Raw genomic sequence first — 23,156 nt, forward strand, 5'->3', positions numbered from 1 at the left:
CACTGACTTAACGCGGAAATGTTCCCTTTCCTTTCGAGATTGCGGAGAGACACAGAGGGACGCTGTGATATCTCGGGAGGGAGCGCGGAGAAATGAGGAGCACTTATTTTTTTGGAGTTCGAGGGTGGTTCGGGGTGAGGGAGAAATTCTGATATCTTCTTTACCGTCAGTTCTCAAGGCCCCCTCCCCCCATATCCTTCTAATCTAGACTGTAAACTCGTTGCGGGCACGGAACGTGTCTACCAACTCTATTGCGTTGTTCTCTCCCAAGCGCTTATAAGGTGCAGCGCTCTGCGCACAGAAAGAGCTCAATAAATACCATCGACTAATTCACTGATTGATCGATTCGATCCTCAAAGAGCTTTCTTACTAGGCAAACCGATTCCACTGGTTCCGAAATGATTGATTTGCCCGCCCATAAATACGGAGGCACGTCTCTCCACAGGCAAAATTGAGCGGGGGATGAAGCAAGCGGATGATTTGATCAGCGAAGAGATAGCTAACCTGGAAAATTCCAGGAGAAATGATCCCTACTTGGCCTCAGTAGCAGAGTGGGGTTGGAGGCTGTTGTTTTTATTTTTTTCCCCTTAAATTGTCCATCCAATTTCCTCGAGTCTCCACCCCTCTTACTCAGAGGGGCGTCACTTCCCATAATATTTAGGAGACAGTGGTGGAGAACCGCCCCCCACCGCCCCCTCCTTTCCCTCTTCGGCCCATCCCGAATCATTAGCGTTAACAACAGGTGCAGGGAGCGCGGCAACCCGACCGGCCGGTGATCCCGGCGACAAACATCCTTGTTCCAGGATCGTCCCCCTTCTCCCCTTCTCTTCCTGGCCCTGTCTCCTTCAGGAGGGGTAGGAGGAGGATGGGAGGGGGGGAAGCCCAGGTGGAAAGGTTAGTACTAGCTCAGAGGGAAGGGAGGAGGGGAAGGCTTATTTTCTGACACTCATGTTAAGCGCTTAGTACAGTGCCCTGCACACAGTAAGCGCTCGATAAATGCGATTGAATAAATGAATGAATGTCTTGTGAAATTGGAATGTTTTTTAAAGGGGTTTGATGGACACGTTCTCCCGTTCCATGCATAGACACCCCCCCACACACACACACATACACACACAGACACACACATTGCATCCTCATCCTCTAGCATCCGCATTCCAGCTGCCGGGCTGCTCTTTAGACGGAGCTGGAAAGCCGGGCGATGATTACACCCAACTTGGAGGCCCAGGATGGCTCCGAGCCGTCTGATCTGACGTCAGCGTGTCTCTAGGCCCGGACTGCGAGATAGAGGGCGGGCGAGCGCGCTCGGGACCCTAATCATTCCCAGATGTCTCTAATAGCAGATATAAAGACTTATATAGTGCCTAAGAATAAATTTGTAATCAGGACTCTCCCATCTGATCATCAGAGCGGCCCTCAACTCGGAGAGGATTCAAAGAGGGAGAAGACTGGCTTGGGGAAACTGGAAACTTGTGTTGCAGAAGGGTCACTGGGATTTTTTTATTATCATTATTATTATTATTTGGGGGTGTATGGAACACAATCCTTCCGACTGCGGGGAGCGCGAGAAGGGAGAAATGATAGAACTTGTAATTCAGATAACTCGCGCTCTAATCTCCGTTATATTGCGCAAGCTGAGACAACTGCCCCGTAATTGGCCAATTAAAAGGGAGAAGGCTGTTTCTCCTCAGGGAAGGGCAGGGAAGGATAAGGGGCAGTGACCACAGAACCGGAGGATTCGCTTCCCCTCCAGGATCCTCCGCCTCCCACCTCCTTTGGTCTTCTTTTATTTTCGCAGCAACGAAATCCGCCCCGGAGCCTCTTCTTCTCCCCGAAGCCCGGAGCCTCTTGCCGGCTTGGAAACTCTTCCCTGCAGGCGTCAAAATGGTGGGAAGCTCCCCCATCTACCACCCTAATTTTAAAGCTCCAGGAGGAGGAATGAGGTTCCCAAAGCATCGCGGCCCCCACCCCTCCCTCCCCTGAGGCCCCGCGGTCTCCCCAGGGTTGAATAAATACTCAGACTCGTTTCGGGGGGACCGAGACCCTCAGAGTCCTCTCTCCCTCCCTCTCCTTCCCCCGGATCCAGCCCAGACCAGGACTGGCCGGAACCCTCTGCTCTTAGCACACTGTGATTCCTGAAAGGGTCGTAGGGAGAGACCCCTCCTCCTCCTCCCCCTACTCTCCTCCTTCTCCTCTTCTTCCTCCTCCTCCTCCTCTTCCTCCTCTTCCTCCCCCTTCCTTCTACTCTTCTTCCTTTTCCTCCTTCTCTTCCTCTTCTTCCTCCTCCTCCACTTCTACCTCTTCCTCCTTCTCTTCCTCTTCTTCCTCCTTCTCTTCCTCTTCTTCCTCCTTTTCCTCCTCTTCTTCGTCCTCGTCCTCGTCCTCCTCCTCCTCCTCCTCGGATCCCTTTGGTGGGAGGCAGAGGCCTCTGCAGGCCCGAACCCAGCCCACGGGGCACTTCCCCTGCTTGATTTATTCTTTCTCACCCCCCAACCGCCGCTCACACTGCAGCTCCCTTCGCCCCATCACTTCCCGATGCAGTAGCCGCTGGCAGAGACAGTTGTGGGCGGCTCTGATCCGGGGACCCCACCCCCACGCCTTCACTTTCCTCCTTCACACACCTCTTCTAGCCCCCACATTGGATCAGTCGCATCTGGTCAAACCTTCGGCCAAGCAACGGCGACCTCGAGGGCTGAGAAGTCCTTTGGTGCAAGGAAAGACTCCTGGAAAAGCAGAGATCATGTCTACCCCCTTAACTATACTGTACTCTTCTTAGCGGTTAGTACAGTGCTCTGCGCACCGTAAACGCTCAATAAATACCGTCGATTGAAGGATGGGCCCACACCGCATTCGATAGGCGGGCTCGCTGAATATGAATGTGAGTGTTTGTAAATTGAGGGACCGTACATCAGTGCGAGTGTGTGAGTGTGAATATAAATCTGTGGGCGTGACTATGGGGGGGCGGTGAGTGTATGTTCGTGAGTGCATATACATATGGGTTAGCGTGGACATGTGTGAACGTGTCTATATTTGAGTGTGACTATAGGTGAATGGGAGTGGGCGTGAGAGTATCTTTCTGTGAATGCATGTGTAAAAATGCGTATCTGTGAGTGATGCGTATTTGTGTAGCTGAAACAACAATAATTGAAGTATTTGTTAAGCGTTTCTCATGTGCCAAGTACTGTCCCAAGCGCTGGGGTGGATCCAAGCAAATCGGGTCGGACAAAGTCCCTGTCCCACAGGGGGTTCACAATCTCAATCCCCCTTTGACAGATGAGGGAACCGAAGCCCAGAGAAGTAAAATGAGTTGCCCAAGGTCACACAGCGGACAAGTGGCGGAGCCGGGATTGAGTGAAGGCGCGTTGGTGTGTCTGTAAGCGAATATGCGTTTGGTAAGTGTGTGTGTGTGTGTGTGTGTGTGTGTGTGTGTGTGTGTGTGTGTGTGTGTGTGTGTGTCCGTGTGAGAGCCTGAGATGGCGGTCTTGGAATAATCTGGAATAACTCAACCCGGCCCACTGTGAACACGGCCCTAGAGTCTCCCCTTCTCGGTCCCCAGAAGGGAGGGGGAAAAAACGAGACGTAGGCCACAACCGCAACCCCGGGCCCTCGACTCCCGGTTCATCCAGCCCGTTTTCCCCACGCTCCTCGGGGCCCTGGGATCTGGGATCTGGGATCTGGGCCGGGGTCAGAGCTGGGGATGAGGATGAAGCCGGGGCCGGGGGTCTGACACGACGCTTCTCCATCCATTTACCTCTCCCGCCCGCTTCTCCATTTAGCTTTTAACGTCAAAACCTACATTTTTGTCGGCTCCGGCCTGTCTAGAGCTCTTGTGATTTCGCTCCAGGAGTGATTGCTCTTTAAAAAATGGCAGCATCCACATTCCCCGAGCAACCGAAACAGATTCCTCTTAGCCGGTCCGGAGGGCGGCCGTTTAGAGAAATTTAAACAAAAAAAAAACAAACAGGAAAATTAAATTTGGGAGGGGGCGAGCTGGTGGGGGAGGGGGAGAGATGAAGAGAGGGGAGGGCTCTGCGGCTTTGGGTGTCAATGGTTCTGGACTCTGGTCACCCAGCCTGTCCACCTCCTCGCGTGCTCCTCCCTCCCGGCGGGGCCTGGGTGAGGGTGCCAGGGCTGGATGCCCCCAGGGACAGGGGGGTCTCAAGGCTGATCAGTCTCAGAGCTCCAAGGGCCGCTTTTTCCGGGCTTTTCGGCCTCCTTGGCAACCCGGCTGGATGTTTGCGAACTCCGGGTTCGCGAGTGCTCCTGCGGGAAGGAAAGAGCCAGAAACCCACGCAGGTTCTTTGGAGCTTCTAGCGCTGCTCTGGGGTGGCACAGCTAGGACACATCACTCTCTCTCTCTCTCTCTCTCTCTCTCTCTCTCTCTCTCTCACACACACACACACACACACACACACACACACACAGAGGGCCCTGGCCAATGATTTGTTGCCTGTCTCCCCCTTCTAGGCTGTGAGCCCGTTGTTGTGTAGGGACCGTCTTTATATGTTGCCAAATTGTACTTCCCAAGCGCCTAGTACAGTGCTCTGCATACAATAAGCGCTCAATAAATACGATTGAATGAATGAATGAATTCCTGGAGCTGAGCCGGGGGGGGGGGGGCATTCCAAGTTAGTGACGACCACCCCTCATCCCACCAGCGCTTCGGACAGTGCTTGGCACATAGTAAGCGCTCAACAAATACCATCATTATTATTATTATCCCACCGACCCGGTCCCGTCTCCCCCCTTTGTCCACCTCCCTCCTCACCCCCAGCGGCCCGAATGACCCCCCAGCGGTCGCCAACCGGGGAAGGAGAGGGAAGAGGGGTCTGGGGGTCGCTGGACCGAGAGGACCAGGCCGGAGAGGAGCGGTGAATCCTTCCCCTTCCAAGTTTTATAAACAAAGGCAAGTGCCTGGACACCGCGGCCCGGCCGGCCCGGCGCCACTGACCCGAGCGGACAAAGGCCAGATCGCTTGGCCCAGTTATTGTAACCCTTCACCCCGGCCCTCGGAAGAGCCGGGAGCGGCAGGGGAATCCTGTCTCACCTTTCCCCAGGACCAGTTCTAGGAGCCTCGAACTAGGGGCCTGCGGTCACCCCTTCCCCGGCCCTCGCCCTGCCCCGGACCAAACCGCTTCTTTGTGGCTTTCCCTTTACTCGTGGTCCACCCTGTCCTTTCTGAAGCTGAAATCTCCCCTCCGACCTGATGCAGCCCTCCGGCTCCCCCGAACCCCCAAACAAGAGAGGTGCAACCCCGGAGGTGCCAGCCAGGAAAGGGGTGCAGAGAGGGCACCCCGGGAAACATGCTGAACCGCCGAGTTCCTGTTGCTTTTCCCGGAAAATCTTTCCTTTCTGCTCCCCCTTTCTCCTCCTCTCCCCGGCCTTGGACTCCATTTCGTTGCGGGCGGAATTTTCGGGTCCTTAAGACGGTGTCTGGTGGGAATTCCGGCCCCCAAACTGCTCTCCCTCTGCCTTTCGGGGCGCTCTCCCCATCCTCCTCCTCCTCCTCCTCCTCCTCCTTTTCCCGTCTCCCCTTCCTCAGGAGGATCCGAATCCCCCGAATCTATTCTCTCAACCGGCTCCGGTTGTTCGATTAAGCAATTTGACTCACACCATCTCCTTATTAACGAGCGAGGAAGGCATTAAAAAAAAGTTCATCACCCTAGCGCGGCCCTTAAAAACCGTTCAGTTTTTTCTGGCCAACGGGAAGAGGCTCTACTTCCGAGCCGAGCAGTCCCTTATCCCGAAGAGGAAAATCTTTCCTCTCCAACAACCCCCGGGGTTTCCAAGGGAAACGCGGCATTCCTCTTCTTCTGTCCTGTCCCGGTGGAAGATGCTTTAAATCATTGACTTTAGAGGCAATCTTTATAATTTAGTTTACTTTTGAATATCTTAAATATTATGAAAACAAGGATAACAGCTTCGTTTTCAAAACACTTTCTGAGGTATAAAACATAAAAAGATTTTTTTTTTGTAAAAAAACACTCAGTGGTTTATTGAATACTTACAACGTTTACACCTTCAATATTAATTAAACTCCACTTTTTTTTTAGAGGACGGAAGTGCACAGAACAATAGCCGCTGAAAACATCTTCAAATACGGAACGACCACAAATCGCTAGATACCATATCTGCGACGGAGGCGGACAACCCCCTCCTTTATCTATTTTTGCAATAGGACTTTATACTCCCCAGGATTATTTATATCCAAAAGGCCCAAGGATTAAAGATACACTTCACATACACACTAATGCCAGGTGTCTTTTTTTTTTTTTAGCTGGGTTAGGTTGGACATGTTGGATTGCTGTTGCCGCGTGTCCTATACAGACAGAGAGAGAACATTCACAAGAAATAAAAAATAAAACCGAGGCGACAGAACCCCTTACCACGCTGGAGTCTCCTCTTCATAGTAAAACACGGAATGCTTTTCTTCAAATATCCACATTTTTTAAGGTCGGGGGGTGGGTGGAGAGGGCGGAGGGAGCTTCGAAGGGGAAGGAAAGAGGTAAGGGAAAATTGCACATAAATAAACTGGACGATTCCCCAAACATAAAGTCCTCGGAGGAGACGGCCGCAGAGCTTCGGAGAGAGAGAGAGAGAGAGGGTTTCTCGAGTCCTTCATCCAACCGGGAAGCCCGGATCCGCACACACTCTCTCCCTCTCGCTTTTTCTTTCTCTCTCCCTCTCTCCTCTCTCTCTCTTCTCATTGCTTGAGTTCCAGGGCCCACACATGCTGCGGCCAGCCAGTCCTGCCTTTCGTTTTCTTATCGTTGCTGCTCACTGTGGTTTTCAAGATTTCGTTCTGGGCAGAGAGGGAGAGAGAAGCGAGAGGAGACATTCAGAGAGGAGCGCAACTTTCCCCCTCTCTTTCTCCCCCTTTCCTGGCCCGTCCCCGGACGCGGTCTCAACGGCGAGGGAGGGAGAGAAGGAAAGTCGTAAGGAAGGAGAGCGACGGGGGAGAGAGAATTCCGAGATGAGGAAGGAGAGGAAAAGCCGTGTTCCTCCCCGGCTCTGTGTCGTTCGCTCCCACTGGAGCAGAGATCGGGAAACGGGGATAAGAAACCTCTCCCGCCTGCGGCTCTTTCCCTCCTGAGTCGGAAAGTTTCTAAAATTCTCTCCTGTTCAACGTCTTGGAGAGCCAGGCTGAGCCCCCTCCCCTTGTCCCCACGGCCCCGGGAACATCTAAGTAGAATAATAAAGGCTTTTATTAAGCGCTTACTATGTGCCAAGCACAGTTCTAAAGGAATCGGGGGTGGGGGGGGCGTCTTTTCCCCTCCGCTTTCTTTTGGTCCGGAATCCTGGCGGGCAGGAAGGATTGAAGTGAAAATCGTATTTATTGAGCGCTCAACTGTGTGCAGAGCATTATACCAAGCGCTTAGAAAGTACAATTCAGTACTTGTGTCCTCTCCTCTCGGGAGGGGAGATAGAGCCAGGGCCCGGGCCTTGGACTCCGAGATCTGTTTTGTACCGGAGGGAAAGAGCCTAGTGATTTTTTTCTGGCTCTCCTCGAAACTCCGTCCCCTGTCTAAGCGAGGGGGTGTGGAGGCTCGGAGAGTTCAAATGAGAGTCTCCGATGAAGCCCTAGGTCTCCCCCAAACCCTTTGAACGCTAGGCCCTGGGTCCAGGGGACAGGGTGATTTGGGAAATGGATGGTCCCCGGGTCCAGGGGACAGGGTGATTTAGAAAATGATCACGGGCGAGCACATACTACACACATACTACACACATACTACACATACATACACACACCCACACACGCGCCCGAGTGGTTCTTTATCCGAGCTGCTATTGGAGTTAAATGCCCACCAAAGAGGCTCTCACTTGGGAACCATAAACTCTCGTTCTCCTTTAAACACACACGCTGACCCCAGAGATGATTCCACCCCTAGGAAATGCATCTTTTCGGTGCATCCAAAACGCCGCCGGGATTGTATTTTGCTATTTTGGCATGCCTATTTTAAATCGGACCATCCCGAGACCCCGCAAGCGTGGGAAGAGACTATCGTAGGAGGGAAACCGATGCCACGCGAATAGGCCCAAATGGGTAATCTGGGAATTCCTAGGCTTCCGAAGAGATCCGTGCCCGGGGCAAAGGGCGAAAACCAGCTCGGGAATAGGGGAGTCTGTGCGCTTTATAACGAGCCTCGGAGGTGGAGAACTCCCCCTCCCCGGGCAACCAGCTTCGCTCCGAGTCGGAGGAGGCTTCGGGTTGGGGGGTTGGAGTGTGTGGGGGGGGGGGATTCTTGAGGGTCCCTGAGGGTAAAAACCAAACCAAACCAAAAATCTCTCTTGCCTGCCTCTCTGGGGACCCCAATCTTATCTCAAACATACTGACTTTAGCTAGAAAGCTTTCCAGCTCTAAAATCCTTTCCAGGTGGCGATGGTCTCGACGGCCTGTCCAGAGGGCCAGAAGAAGGCCCTTCGTCCCCTCCCTCCCCAAATTAGGGCGAATAAGAGGAGAAGGAGGCCTGATTCCAGCGCTTAGAACAGTGCTTTGCACAGAGTAAGCGCTTAATAAATGCCATTATTATTATTATTGCAGGAGGGATAGTTAGAGGGAGGAAAGGAGGAGAGACTGTCGGCAGTCTTAGGCATCCCTCCCCCAGCTCCAGGTCCTTTCTCCTGGGGAAGCAGCAGGGCGGAGTGGCTGGAGCACGGGCCTGGGAGTCGGAAGCTCATGGGTTTTAATCCCGGCTCCGCCGCTGGTCTGCTCTGTGACCTTGGTGAAGTCACTTCACCTCTCTGTTCCCTCAGGTCCCTCATCTGGAAAATGGGGATGAAGAGCGTGAGCCCCACGGGGGACAACCTGGCTGTCTTGTATCTATTCCGGTGCTTAGAACAGTGCTTGGCACTTAGTAAGCGCTTAACAAATGCCATCGTCGTGACTGTTATTTTTATTAGCGGGCCAGAGGCCCTTCATCCCTCCCCAAATTGGGGTGAAGGAGAAGAGGAGGAGGAGGAGGAGGAGGGGGCCTGATTCTTGCAAGAGGAACAGGGAGGGAGCAGAGTCAGCCAAGGAAGGAGGTGAGGCTGCCGGCAGACCCAGGCATCCCCCGCCCCCGGCAGGGAGTGTGGAGGCTCGGAGAGTTTCGTTCATTCATTCATTCAATCAATCGTATTTATTGAGCGCTTACTGTGTGCAGAGCACTGTCAATCGAGAGTCCCCGTTGAAGCCCTAGGTCTCTTCCAAACCCTCAGAACGCTAGGCCCTGGGTCCAGGGGGCAGGGGGATTTGGGAAATAAATGGTAACGGGCGAGCACATACTACACACACACACGCACACACACACGAATAAACCCACACAAATACACCCACACAAATGCATACACCCCCACACAAATCACACACACACACACACACACAAATGCACCCACCCACACAAATACACACACACACACACACAAATACACTCCCCCACACAAATACACCCACCCACACAAATACACACACAAACACACACACAAATACACCCACCCACACAAATACACTCCCCCACACAAATACACCCCCCCACACAAATACACCCCCCCACACAAACACCCCCACCCCCACAAATGCACCCACCCAGATACACATACACAAATAACCCCCCGCACAAATACACCCACCCCCCCACACAAATACACACACACGCAAATGAACCCCCGCACAAATACATCCCCCCCACACAAATACACATACACAAATGACCCCCCGCACAAATACACCCACCCCCGACACAAATACACACACAAATACAGCTCCCCACACAAATACACCCACACAAATAACCCCCCCACGCAAATGCATACACCCCCCCCAACAAATCCACACACACACACACTACACACACAAATGCACCCATCCATCCGCAGCAACGCGCACACCCACACCGGCAGATCCACACCCACAGACACACGCACCCCCCCCCCCCACTCCCCCTCCCTCCGTCACTGACCAGCTCCTTCTTCCTCTTCTCCTCCTTCACGTCGGTCTTCTTGATCTCGGCCTTGAAGGCCTCCGCCTCCCCGTTCTGGTCATCCTTGGCCAGCAGGTCCATGAGGTAGGCGATGTAGCTGGTGGCCAGGCGCAGGGTCTTGATCTTGGAGAGCTTGGTGTCGGCGGGCACGTTGGGGATGCACTCCCGCAGCTCGGCGAAGGCGCTGTTGATGCTCTGAGTCCTGCGCCGCTCCTTGCGGTTGGCGGTGCCGCGCCTCTTCACCGGCCGGGGCCCGCCGGGGACCGCCGGGCCCGCCGCAGCGCCCCCTCCGGCCGGCCCGCAGCCCGCGCCGCCGCCGCCGCCGCCCGCTCCGCCCCCCCCGTAGTGGGAGTGGTCCAGCCCGGCCGCGCTGCCGTACTCGGGGCTGTAGGACAGGGCCATGCCGTAGTCGGGGGGGGGACACGTCCGGGTGCCCCAGCAGCCAGCCGTGGAAGTAGGGGCTCTCCTCGGGGCCGCACCGCCCGGCCGCCGCGGCGGCTGCGGCGGCTGCGGCGGCGGCGGCGGCGGCGGCGGCGGCGGCGGCGAAAGGGTAGCCCTCGTGGTGGACCACCGGGCCCGGGGGGAAGCCCCCCACCAGGCTCATGGCGGAGGCCCCGGCCCGCCTCCCCACCGCTCAGTCCGCTGCCCCCCCGCGCGCGCTCAGCGCTCCATCCGCCTCCTTCATTCGCTCCTACTTACTGAGCGCTCCCTGCAGCGCGGGACGCGGGACGGACGGACGGACCGGACGGAGGGAGGGAGGGAGGACGATCAGCCGCCCCGCCCCCGCCGCCCCCCGCCGCCCCCCGCCGCACCGGGGCTCCCCGGATGCTCATGCAACGCTCAGTCCGGCGCTCAGCACACAGTAAGCGCTCAGTAAATACGATGCGATCCGCGCGACGGCCCCCGACTCGACCCCCGCCCCCCCAAGTCTCCGGGATAGACACCGCCTCCACCCCCCCCTTCCCGAGTCCGTTGTTGGGTAGGGACCGTCTCTCCGCTCGCACTTCCCAAGCGCTTAGTACAGTGCCCTGCGCACGGTGAGCGCTCAGTAAATACGGCTGAATGAATGGATGAGGGTCCGGGCTCACACACCCTTCCCCTCCCGAGCCTGTGAGCCCGTTGGTGGGTAGGGACCGCCTCTCTGCTCGTACTTCCCAAGCGCTTAGTACAGTGCTCTGCACACGGTAAGCGCTCAATAAATACGACTGAATGAATGGATGAGGCTCCGGGCTCCGGACCCGTACTCGACACCCCGCCTCGAGTCTGTGAGCCCGTTGGTGGGTAGGGACCGTCTCTCTACTCGTACTTCCCAAGCGCTTAGTACAGTGCTCTGCACACGGTAAGCGCTCAATAAATACGACTGAATGAATGGATGAGTCTCCGGGCTCCGGACCCGTACTCGACACCCCCCGAGTCTCCGGACCCTTACTCGACACCCCCCGAGTCTCCGGCCTCCGGACCCTTACTCGACACCCAAGTCTCCGGCCTCCGGACCCTTACTCGACACCCCTCAAGTCTCCGAGCTCCGGGTTTCTACTCGACGCCCCCCGAGTCTCCAGGCTCCGGGCCTCTACTCGACGACAACCCCCGAGTCTCCGTCCTCCGGACCTCCCGGACTCCCGGACTCTCCTAGACCCCCCCTCCAGTCTCCGGCCTCCGGACCCTTACTCGACACCCCCCGAGTCTCCGGGCTCCGGTCCTCTACTGGACGACAACCCCCGAATCTCCGTCCTCCCGGACTCTACTAGACACCCCCTCCAGTCTCCGGCCTCCGGACCCTTGGGCGACACCCTCGGAGTGTCCGGCCTCCGGTCCTCTAGACCCCCCCACCCCCCAGTCTCCGGCCTCCGGACCCTTAGGCGACACCCTCGGAGTGTCCGGCCTCCGGTCCTCTAGACCCCCCCGACCAAGTCTCTGGCCTCCGGGCCTCTACTCGCCCCCCGCCCCGAGTCTCCGGCCTCCGGTCCTGCAGACACCTCCCCAAGTCTCCGGCCTCCGGGCCTCTACTCGCCCCCTCCACGAGTCTCCGGGGGCACCGGGGCTCACGGGCAGAGGGGGGTCTCCCCCAGCCGGTCCCCCTCCATGCTCCCCCCTCCTCCTCCTCCTCCTTCGGTTGTTGGGGGGGAGAGAGGGGGCAGGTGGGGTCTAATGAGGCTCTTGTAGGGGTGGGGGGAGACGGTGTCCTGGCCCAGGCGTCGTGTGTCTGTCCGTCAGGAGCGGGCCGGGGCATCCATCCGTCCGGGCCTCGAGGCTCCGGGCCTCCGGGCCTCCGGGCCTCCGGGCCTCCTCCGGGCCTCCTGGTCTCCTTCCTGTCGGTGCCCGCCGTCCCCCCCAGCCCCGGGCTGCGCGTCCAGCTACATGTTTGGGCCCCCTGGGTTAATATACGGCCGTCAGAGCCTCGCCACGCCAATCCCGGCCGGGCAGGGGCGGCGCCTGCCTCCCTTCGCAAGAACCCCCTGTTTGATGTGCCCGTGGCTAATTGCTGGGCTCCTCTCTCTCGATTGGCTGCCCCCCGAGGATCCAGAACAGCAGGCGGACCGGGGGGTGGGGGGGCGGGAGGGGGGCCCGGGCCCGGGGGGTGGGAGGGGGGGGCCCGCGGCGGCGGGGGGAGGGGGACAGAGGGGCTTTTTAATACTTTTTTTCTATCAGCGGAGGTTAATGCAAGTGTTTAGCAGATGCTTTGCTATAAAACATCCCCCCCTCCCCCCTTACGCCACTAGAAATATCGGATCATCCTAAACCAGGTACGGTACCGCTCTTTACGGTTTCTGGTTTTCTTTTTTCTTGGTCCTAATTTAATACATGTATCTATAGCTCTGTGTCTCTAGGTCTATCTATCTATCTATCTATCTATCTATCTATCTATCTATCTAATCTATCTATCTATCTAGACATAGAGATACAGAGCTATAGACATAATTGGCTGCCCCGTTGTGGGCAGGGATCGCCTCTCTTTACTGCTGTATTGTACTTTCCAAGCGCTAAGTAATAGATTATGTATATATGTGTGTGTGTGTGTGTGTGTGTGTGTGCGCGCGCGTGTGTGTGTGTATTATATATATATATATATATGATATACACACACACACATATATATATATATATAATTGGCTGCTCCGTTGTGGGCAGGGATCGTCTCTCTTTACTGCTATATTGTACTTTCCAAGCGCTAATATATTATATAAATACATATATATATATATATATACATATATATATAATATATACACACACATATGTATATGCATATATATGTATGTATATATATATAATTGGCTGCTCCGTTGTGGACAGGGATCGTCTCTCTTTATTGCTGTACTGTACTTTCCAAGCGCTTAGTTTTTTCTTTTTGATGGCACTTATTAAGCGCTTACTATGTGCAAAGCACTGTTCTAAGCGCTGGAATATATTATATATATATAATATATATGCACACATATATGTATACATCAATCTATCTATCCATATCTATATTTATCTATATATCTACATCTATATCTATATATAATTGGCTGCTCCGTTGTGGGCAGGGTTCGTCTCTATTGCTGTATTGTACCTTCCGAGATCTTAGTACAATGCTCTCCACTCAATAAGCGCTCAATAAATAGGACTGATTGAATGAATGAATGAATTAATATTGCTTTTTCCAAGGGTTTTCTAGGTGAGCGGGGGAGGGTCCCCAAAAGAAGAGGGTTCGGAGCACTATTTCTCCCCCTCTCCCCCCCGACATCCACACACATCCACACACTTTCTCCCGCATCTCTCCCGCAGCCTGAGGTTTTGGGGTCCTCTGGAGCGGCGGAGGAATGGGTGGATCTTTTTCGGGGGCTTGGGGCTCCTGCGTGGCCGAAGATCTTGGCTCCCCGAGAAATAGGGGAGGGGGAGAGGCAAGAAGGGTCTTTAAAAGGGTCGACGAGACCCCACGTTCCTGGGCTACTGCGGACCATCGCCCTCGGGGTAACTACCCCCAAACAATTCCTCTTCCAGCTCGCTTGCCTCTGACCGTGTCACCGGCTCCTCCATCCTGGGAACCGCTTGGGATCAGTCGGATGTCCGTTTAACTAGACCGTTGGGTAAGTAACCGAATATTTTTTACAGCGTGTTCCGGGTTTACGTTCCGGGTTTTATGAACAAACATATAAATAGATCTCCGCATTCCTACCTCCCCCGTAAAAAGCAGGCATCTGGGAGAAGCCAGGTTTAGTAAGGGAAGGGGAATCGTTAAAGACCGAAGGGACGGGCCGGGTGTCCAGGAGAGACGGAGGGTTCAGGGCCTCGGGAAGGGCAGTGCCCATCTGCCCAGACGGGCATTGCCATCGGCCTCTCTGGTCGGGGACGTGGGGATGTCTCGGTCTTGTCAGCGTGGCTCAGTGGCAGGAACCCGGGCTTCGGAGTCGGGGGACGTGGGTTCTAATCCCGTCTCCCCCACTTGTCTGCTGGGTGACCTTGGCAAGCCACTTCACTTCTCTGGGCCTCAGCTACCTTATCTGGAAAAATGGGGACTAAGACTGTGAGCCCCACGTGGGACAACTTGATTACCTCGTATCTACCCCAGTGTTTAGAAGAACAGTGCTTGGCACATAGTAAGCGCTTAACAAATACCGTTATTGTTATCGTTATTATTATTATTATTGTCCCGCTTGGGACAAGAATTCGGGAGGTGCTGGAGAAAAGGGACTGGCTCTATCCGTCCAGGGGAAGAAGGGGAAGGGGGGCGAGTGACCCCCAAAGAGAAGGCCTCGGAGCCGAGAGGGGCACGGGAGAGCGCGCCCCAGGAAAGAGGGAAGGGCCCAGGAGAAAGCTCTGGGGGATCAGAGACCCTGGAGTTTGGAGGCGAAGGGGATCAGAGACCCTGGAGGTTGGAGGCGAAGGGGATCAGAGACCCTGGAGGTTGGAGCCACCTAAGCAGTAAAGCCGGCCTGGCCTCCCGCACCAGGATTGGCATTCCTGAGCGCTCGGCGGTGGTGTTCCTCGGAGAGCCGTAGGTTGCCCAGCCTGGTGCCCCCAAAGGGAGACATCGCGGGACGCGGGACTGACCCCTTTGTTCGAGGCTACCGTGTCCCTTCGCCTCGAGCTGACCGGATTTCAACTGCAGCGTCGGTCACCGAGGAGGTGTCATAACAATAATAATAATGATAATGGTATTTGTTAAAATGGGGATGAAGACTACGAGCTGGGACAACCTGATTACCTTGTATCTACCCCAGCGCTTAGAATAGTGCTTGGCATATAGTAAGCACTTAATAAATACCATTATTATTATTATTATTTTATTATTATTATTCATAAGCGCATACTATGTACCAGGCGCTGTTCTGAGTGCTGGGGTAGGGTAATCGGGTGGCTTCACAGTCTCTGTCCCACGTAGGGCTCACAGTCTTAATCCCCATTTTACAGATGAGGGAGTTGAGGCCCAGAGAAGTGAAGTGACGTGGCTAAGACCACACAGCGGACAAGTGGCAAAGTCGGGATTAGAACCCATGACCTTCTGATTTCCAGGCCCATGCTCTATTCACGAGGCCGTACTGCTTCTCCATGGGGTCCCCGGTTCCTCTCCGACCCACGAGGGCGGGAGTCGGGGGGAGCAGGGCGGGCATGGGGGAGGCAGGTCGGGGGCATACAGACAGTCCCCCCCACCCTTAAGCGAAGTCTCTCTCAGTCTGGAGAAAGGGTGGAGACCCTCCGTCCAATCTGACCTCTCTGAGTCTGGGCAGAGAGTGGAGAGCCTCCGTCCAATCTGACTGCCCAGTGTTTCTCCTCCCAAGCTAGTCAGAACCGCAATTTGGTTTTCCAAGCAAAGACTAGTTTTTTTTTTACAAAGGTTTAAAACGCCCGCAAGGAAGAAAACATCGCCGCCGAGTTTATTTAAGGAAGCAGCGCAGGTAATGAAGTGAACGTGCGTTGTCATTTGCGGCCGGAGGGCAAAGACGCAGAAATAAATAGACCGAATCCAGCCGACTGGCACTTGGGTGGGAGCAGGAAAGTGAAATAGGATGTTGCTTATGTTGGACGGAGAACTGAGGACAAGTCGGGAAAATCGGCTCCTGAATAGGTTACAGGTTGGATGGAGCCGGGGGGAGGAGGAGAAAGAGAAGGAGGAGGAAGAGGTGAAAGAGGAGGAGGAGGAAGAGAAGGAGGAGGAAAGAGATAAGAGAAGGACGTGGAGGAGTGGGAAAGGAGGAGAGGAAGAGGAGGACAAGAAGAGGAGAAGGAAAACAAGAGGAGGAGGACGACGAGAAGAGGAGAGGAAGAGATTTGCGAGGCACGAGGTGGGGTTTTTTTTCGCGAAGACAGAGGCTTTCTTCTGCACTTTTGATTTTCCTTTAATTGAGAGGACCCGTGGTAAACCACAACAGCGGGGCAGATAGCATCTCAACTGATGAAAGAAACGGAAAGCACGAGGCAGAGAGGGGGCAATAAAAACCGCTGGCGATGATAATCTGACCATCCGTGTGCCAGGGCCGCGGCCATAGCGTTGTATTGCGACGGTGACAACAGGGACTGAACCCCTAATTCAGAACCCGCTAAAAGGCGGGTCAGGATGGAAGGTCAATACAATCTCCCTCCACCGGAGCTCGTTCCCCGATGGCGAGAGGGCCCAGCCTGAAGCTTTTACGATGGATGCCAAGCTGCAAAGTTTTCTTCCCTCCCTCCCTCCCTATCTTCTCTCCTCCCTCGCCCCACAGCTCTCCCTCCCCACCCTTCCTCCCAGGTCCTCCCAATATCAAGACCAAATTCTCTGCTCGCTCGCATTTCTCGTTTTTTTTTTTTTTTTGTTTTTTGGTTGCGGTTTGTTTGTATTTTTTTTTTTTTTAGATTCCCACTCCGCTCCGCGCTCTTCTGTGAAAACCATCGAACCGGGGAGAAATAATAATAATAATAATAATAATGACGGCATTTGTTAAGCGCTTACTATGGGCGAAGCACTGTTCTAAGCCCTGGGGGGATACAAGGTGATCAGGATGTCCCACGGGGGGCTCACAGTCTTAGTCCCCATTTTACGGACGAGGTAACTGAGGCTCAGAGAAGTTAAGTGACTTGCCCAGGGTCACACAGCAGACATGTGGCGGAGCCGGGATCAGAACCCATGACCTCTGACTCCCAAGCCCAGGCTCTTTCCACTGAGCCACGAGAAGGAGCACCCAATCTTCAATTGCCCTCACCGGCGTGTCAATCTCTCTTACACAACTGCGACTACATAATCCCCTCCTCCGCCTCCCCTGGTCCTCCACCAGAACAGGACCCACCCGAGTTTTGGGATTGCACTTGCCACGGACCCTCCCTCCCCAAACTCCAACCCTGACTCAGAGGAGACAGCCACCCTCCTTTGGAGCATCTAATTGGTTCTAGATTCCTAATCCCCAATCTCTAGGCCCCATGACCTGCCATCCCTACCATCCCGTAATAATTATTACGATGACTATTTTTATTATCTAGCTCCCCAGTCTTCCCCAACCGCCCCCCCACCAAATCATCACCCCTTTATTTTGGCTTTTTAAAGCTCATCCTTGCCTGATTTTTTTAAACCAAACCGATTATGCTAGAGTCTGCTTTTCCGAAGAATCCAGATCTCTGCGATCTATGCATTCTTTGGAAAGAAAGCCCCGTTTCTGGTTTGTGCCACACACCCGAGAATCCCGGGTAGGCCGAGGCTTACAGTCGGGCCTCAAATCAAATTTCACGTTCTTTTCTCTAAGGACACATGAGAAGAGACTTTGAACACATCTTTAGTCTCCACAGGGGTCCAGGATGCGGAGGGCCAGAGAAAGAGCAGGAAACCAGAGGCCAGGCGGCCTGGGCCTTGCAGGAGATGCCGGGTGTGGACACCGTGCCTAGGGGCAGGGTCGGGGGGTGGGTGGAAATGCGGACCCGGTCGGCACTGACATTTCTTCTAGCAGGTCCTTCTCACCCTCCAACACCCCTTCTTCCTCCAACACCCTCTTTCCCTTCAAGGCCTTCTCGCCCTCCCCAACACCCTCTCCTTAATAATAATAATGGCATTTGTTAAGCGCTTACTACGTGCGAAGCACTGTTGTAAGCGCTGGGGTGGATACAAGGTGATCCTTCTCCAACAGCCTTTCTTCCCCGGCCCAACGCCCTCTCCTCTTTCTCCTTACCCCCCGCTCCGAAGCCCAATTACTTCTCATTCATTCATTCATTCATTCAATCGTGTTTATTGAGCGCTTACTGTGTGCAGAGCACTGTACTAAGCGCTTGGGAAGTACAAGTTGGCAACATATAGAGACGGTCCCTGCCTAACAGCGGGCTCACAGTCTAGAAGGGGGAGACAGATAACAAAACAACACATATTAACAAAATAAAATAAATAGAATAATATGTAATAATGGCGTTTGTTAAGCGCTTACTATGTGCAAAGCACTGTTCTAAGCTCTGGGGGGATACAAGGTGATCAGGTTGTCCCACGTGGGGCTCACAATCTTAATCCCCATTTTACAGATGAGGGAACTGAGGCTCAGAGAATAATGATGTTGGCATTTGTTAAGCGCTTACTATGTGCAAAGCACTGTTCTAAGCGCTGGGGAGGATACAAAGTGATCAGGTTGTCCCACGTGGGGCTCACAGTCTTAAACCCCATTTTACAGATGAGGGAACTGAGGCTCAGAGAAGTTAAGTGACTTGCCCAAGGTCACACAGCAGACATGTGGCAGAGCCGGCATTCGAACCCATGACCTCTGACTCCCAAGCCCGGGCTCTTTCCACTGAGCCACGCTGCTTCTCTAGCCACGCTGCTTCTTCAATGCCCTCTCTCCATCCCCTTCCCTCTCCACCTCCAACTCCCTCTCCAACACCTTTACCCTGTCCAGGGCCTTCTCTTGCATAGTTCGAAGTCTCTTAGAATTTTTCTTCGAATAAATTCTCCAGATAAATTAATTGTCCTAAGGAGGGAGCACCTTCCAGCGTCTGTGATTTGGAAAATTTTGGCTACTGAAGTGGGGATGGAGATTTATTGGGTTTTTTTTTTTTTCCCTAGTCAAAACATTCTGAGCTGGACCAGGCCCTACAGACTGGACTTCTTGCTGCACCTTCTGTCTCTGTTTCTGTCCAACTTGTACTTCCCAAGCGCTTAGTACAGTGCTCTGCACACAGTAAGCGCTCAATAAATACGATTGAATGAATGAATGCCCCCTTAGACTGTGAGTCCTTTGAGGGTCAGGGGCCGTGTCCAATTCCCACTTCTGTACACGTTTCCAATGCTTAGTACAGTGCTCTGCTCACAGTAAGCACTTAATAAATACTATTACCACCGCTACTCGGTCTCCGACTCTCTCTTCTCCAAATTATCTTCCCCAACTCGCTCTCCCTCTTTGAGAGGAGTGGGCCTCAAGCCATTCAGATGGCAGATAGGGTGGGTTCGGATGGGTGGGGGGGGGGGCGATCAGGGAAGAGACGAGGTTTTGGGGAATGCTGGGAGGCCGCAAAGGGGAAGAGTGAATTCCTCCAACACCCCAACTCCGGTTTTGAGCTCTGCAGCTCAGTCTCAGTAGCTTCTTGAATTTTCTAACGTCTTCTCCCTCCTAATCCCTCCCTCCCGAGGGCGACAGAGCTCCGATTCAGAGGACCCAGGCCCGAGACCTCCAGTCAGAGAGAGAAGATGGGATGAATTCGACGACAGAGACAGACAGAGAGGGAGAGAATACACCCTCCCACAGTCTATCAGTTCGGCCCCACCCAAATTCCCAGCGAGCCGTCCATAAACGAATCCCTAAAGCCAACATTTCAACCGGGCTGGACGTTTTGAAGACAGTGAAGACAACCCGTTATTAGAAGGCACCGAGATCTGCCAGTTTGCATGCTCAAGAATTATATTTTTCTGAGAAATAGAACATATTTACACGTGGGAGGGGGGTTCTGCTAAGAGGGAAGAGGAATCTTTATTAAAAAATCTATAAAGTGGAAGCACACTTGACTTCATTGTCCATAAACCTTTGTTAAATATGTGTATCAATAAATTCGCCAACAAATGTTCACCCGTTCTTCCACCCTATGTTCGCCTCAGTGTCTTTCACTGGATTTACTTAATATCGCTCGTTTATATAAGTCTGCTGCCTAGGTTGAAGTGAAATGCACAGAGATGCAAAATCTGGGATCATTTTGACAACACAGAGTCCGCCGCAAAGCTCAAGTTTTTCGGTTCGATTGCCATGCAGTTTCCATTTCGGAAAAATGTCAGAAAAATAGAACTTGAAAACTGGAGGCTAGGAAGGGCAGTCTCTGGAAAAGCGGTAAGAGTGGGGACTGATAGTCCAAGGACCGGGCTTCCCGTTTATAACGCCAGAGTTGCCTGCATTCCTGAAATCGCGTTTTTGCGATCTTCTTGGCACCTTCTCGAGGATGAGCTTGCTTTTACCCGCCCACCCGTACCCCACCTCTCTCTCTCTCCCCCAAACCACGATTTTCCTCCGGGTTAGTGGGGCTTTTGCCTGTGGGAGAGGCATCCTCGCCAGAACGGTTAGGTTTCAAGTTAACAAAAAGAAACACTTTTATTGTCAATTTTAATGGAAACCTCGATTTTACAAGGGCTGGGCTGAGCGGTGAGCGTAGATCAAAAGCAACCTCGTTTGATTTCCAAATCTCCTCTGAAGCTCAGACAATTAAGTATAATTTGGCTCCCGACGACATGATCCCAAAACGTTCATTCTGTAAATGCGAATGTCGTTCTTACCGCAGTCGAGCGACCTGTCTCTCAGGTCGCAGTCACAGTCTCCTACACCATTTCTCTGGGCCCCAGAATTTGATTTATTTTCAATAAATCGTCTAACGGAGAGACTGCGTTGGGACTTCTCATTTACTGAATCGCTAGCCCCGCATGAACCGAAAGATAATAGCCGCTGGTTGAGTGGAGTCCTTCCCGTAATTTGGATACACCGAGTCGCCAGTTAATGACATATAATCAGCCTATGGGTCACTTGGTCATTCTCTTATTACAACCCCCCTCCTGCTCTCTCTGATCTCCTTTCAAACTAAATTTCACACAAACAAATAAAGCAAGACAGGAACAATTCCTTAACAAGAGAGAGAGAGAGAGAGAGAGAGAGGGAGAGAGAGAGAGAGAGAGAGAGAGAGAGAGAGAGAGAGAGAGAGAGAGAGAGAGGAAATATTAGAAACTTCTGCTCCAGAACTCTAAACACGGAAAGGAAAATTTAGAGACTAGGAACATCTTATCAAAAAAGAGCATATTGTGTACGAAACATTAAAAGAAAATGTTCTGGCTTATGTTTAAGTGACAGAAAATTAAAATAAAAATAATTGCAAACAGAAAAGTCATAATATAAACAGAAAAGGCAGGATGCTTACTGGAAATGCGCACTAGAAGGGTAATTTGTTGTTGCAGATTATGGATCTGAAATGTGATTGGCGAGACGGGGCTAGGCCTCATTTTCCAGAAAGAGAACGGTTTTCGTTTTAAGACGGGGGTGTGCGTGAAAGAGCGTATAGGCCAAATACCTCGAAGAGCGAACCATCGAAACGTCCCGGTGTCCCAAAGGCGTTCATTGGAAACGAAAGAATTGGTAACGGCTCTGGTGTGGGCGAGCTCATAGCAACCCCCGCCCCCTCGCCCCCTCCACAGTTCTTATCCAGACGGTCCTGCCGTCGTCGAAATATTTTCTGCGTTTTTCTTCTTTTTTTCCCTCCCATGATTTTCCCGGTTCCATCCATCAGTTTGGCTTCCTCTCCGGGAGGTAACCAGGGTATCGGGGCCGTGGGTAACAGGGGCAGCCCACCAGGGCAATGCAGTGGGACAAGTTTCACTGGGTGGGATCGCCCCCTCGCCCCAGGTTACTGGCATCCCCTTTTCCTCTTCCTTCTCCTCTTCCTCCTTCTCCTCCTCCTCCTTTCTCCACTCCCCCACCCGTTTAGAGAATGCCGGGCTGCATTCTGAAATCTAACGCTTTCTCCTAAAGGTCGAGGGGAGGAGGTGAAGACCAGAGTCCCCATCCCGCCCAGTTCGCTAATGAGAGAGCTCTGTTATAAGCCCCTCGCCCCGGGCCACACACACACACACCCATATACACCCACACACCACGCACACATACCCCATGCGCACATACAGTCGAGCAATGCAGTGACAGCCTACCCAAATAGTCACAATACGCACACACACACGCGTAGTCAATGATAATAATAATTATAGTATTTGTTAAGTGCTTACTATTTTCTAAGCTCTGATGCAATGACAGCACACACACCCCTTGCACACATACTGTCGCACAATGCAGTGACAATCTACCCACGTTATCACAACACACACATTCATTCATTCAATCGCATTTATTGAGCACTTACTGTGTGCAGAGCACTGTACTAAGCGCTTGGGAAGTACAAGTTGGCAACATATAGAGAGGTTCCTACCCAACAATGGGGCACGTAATCAACGCAATGACAGCATACACACACGCATACAACCCCCACACGCGCACACATAAGGCAGTGACAGCCTACTCACGTAGTCACAATACATACACATAGTCAATGCAATGACAGCACACAAACACACATATAGTCACAGTACACATTGGCACACACACTCTCCTCTTATATCAGTTCACTGAAATCAGCCCCCTTTTGATCCCCCCGTTACAACCAGGCCAGGGAGATTTCTGAAGCAGCGTGGCTCAGTGGAAAGAGCCCGGGCTTGGGAGTCAGAGGTCGTGAGTTCTAATCCCGGCTCTTCCACTTGTCTGCTGTGTGACTTTGGGCAAGTCACTTGACTTCTCTGTGCCTCAGTTCCATCATCGGTAAAATGGGGATGAAAACTGCAAGCTCCATGTGGGACAACCTGATTACCCGGTATTTACCCCAGCGCTTAGAACAGTGCTTGGCACATTGTGAGCGCTTAACAAATACCAACATTATTATTATCTTCTCTCGTTTGTGCTCATCCCGCCTGCTGACAACAATTCCTCTGTTAAGCTCTTGCTTAAGGTGAATTCCTCTCTGCTCTGTCAGGAAGACCTTCTCTCACGGAGGAGAGATAGTGGCGGGACCCCTTCTGCCTGATCAGGTCGGGGAAGGGGTCTGGTGTGGAGAGGAAAATAGGGTAGGCCTAACAGCCTCACACGACACAACAGAACTTTAGTCCATATGAAAAGATTTATGAAATAATAAAAGAATAATAATAATAATTGTGGTACTTGTTAAGCTCTTACTATGTACCAGACACTGTACTAAGCGCTG

General features: G+C 53.1%; 1 protein-coding gene and 1 long non-coding RNA gene across 3 annotated transcripts; one reads left to right on the forward strand and one right to left on the reverse strand.

Moving 5' to 3' along the window:
• Positions 1-5,974: 5,974 nt before the first annotated feature.
• HAND2 (heart and neural crest derivatives expressed 2) lies at positions 5,975-10,702 on the reverse strand. The gene is given in 3 exon segments (XM_038755162.1): positions 5,975-6,802; positions 9,939-10,376; positions 10,378-10,702. Coding segments are annotated over 3 exon segments (723 nt in total). The 5' UTR covers positions 10,564-10,702; the 3' UTR covers positions 5,975-6,703.
• A 1,892-nt stretch (positions 10,703-12,594) lies between these two features.
• On the forward strand, positions 12,595-19,965 carry LOC119935538. Of its 2 annotated transcripts, none has more exons than XR_005453368.1 (4): positions 12,595-12,703; positions 13,947-14,032; positions 15,781-15,841; positions 19,515-19,965. It is a non-coding gene; the product is annotated as an uncharacterized LOC119935538 (long non-coding RNA). The 2 variants fall into 2 exon arrangements; XR_005453370.1 differs by having other exon boundaries at positions 19,523-19,965.
• The last annotated feature ends 3,191 nt before the right edge of the window (positions 19,966-23,156 follow it).

Source organism: Tachyglossus aculeatus, chromosome 12, assembly GCF_015852505.1.
Source record: "Tachyglossus aculeatus isolate mTacAcu1 chromosome 12, mTacAcu1.pri, whole genome shotgun sequence".
Classification (NCBI taxonomy): domain Eukaryota; kingdom Metazoa; phylum Chordata; class Mammalia; order Monotremata; family Tachyglossidae; genus Tachyglossus; species Tachyglossus aculeatus.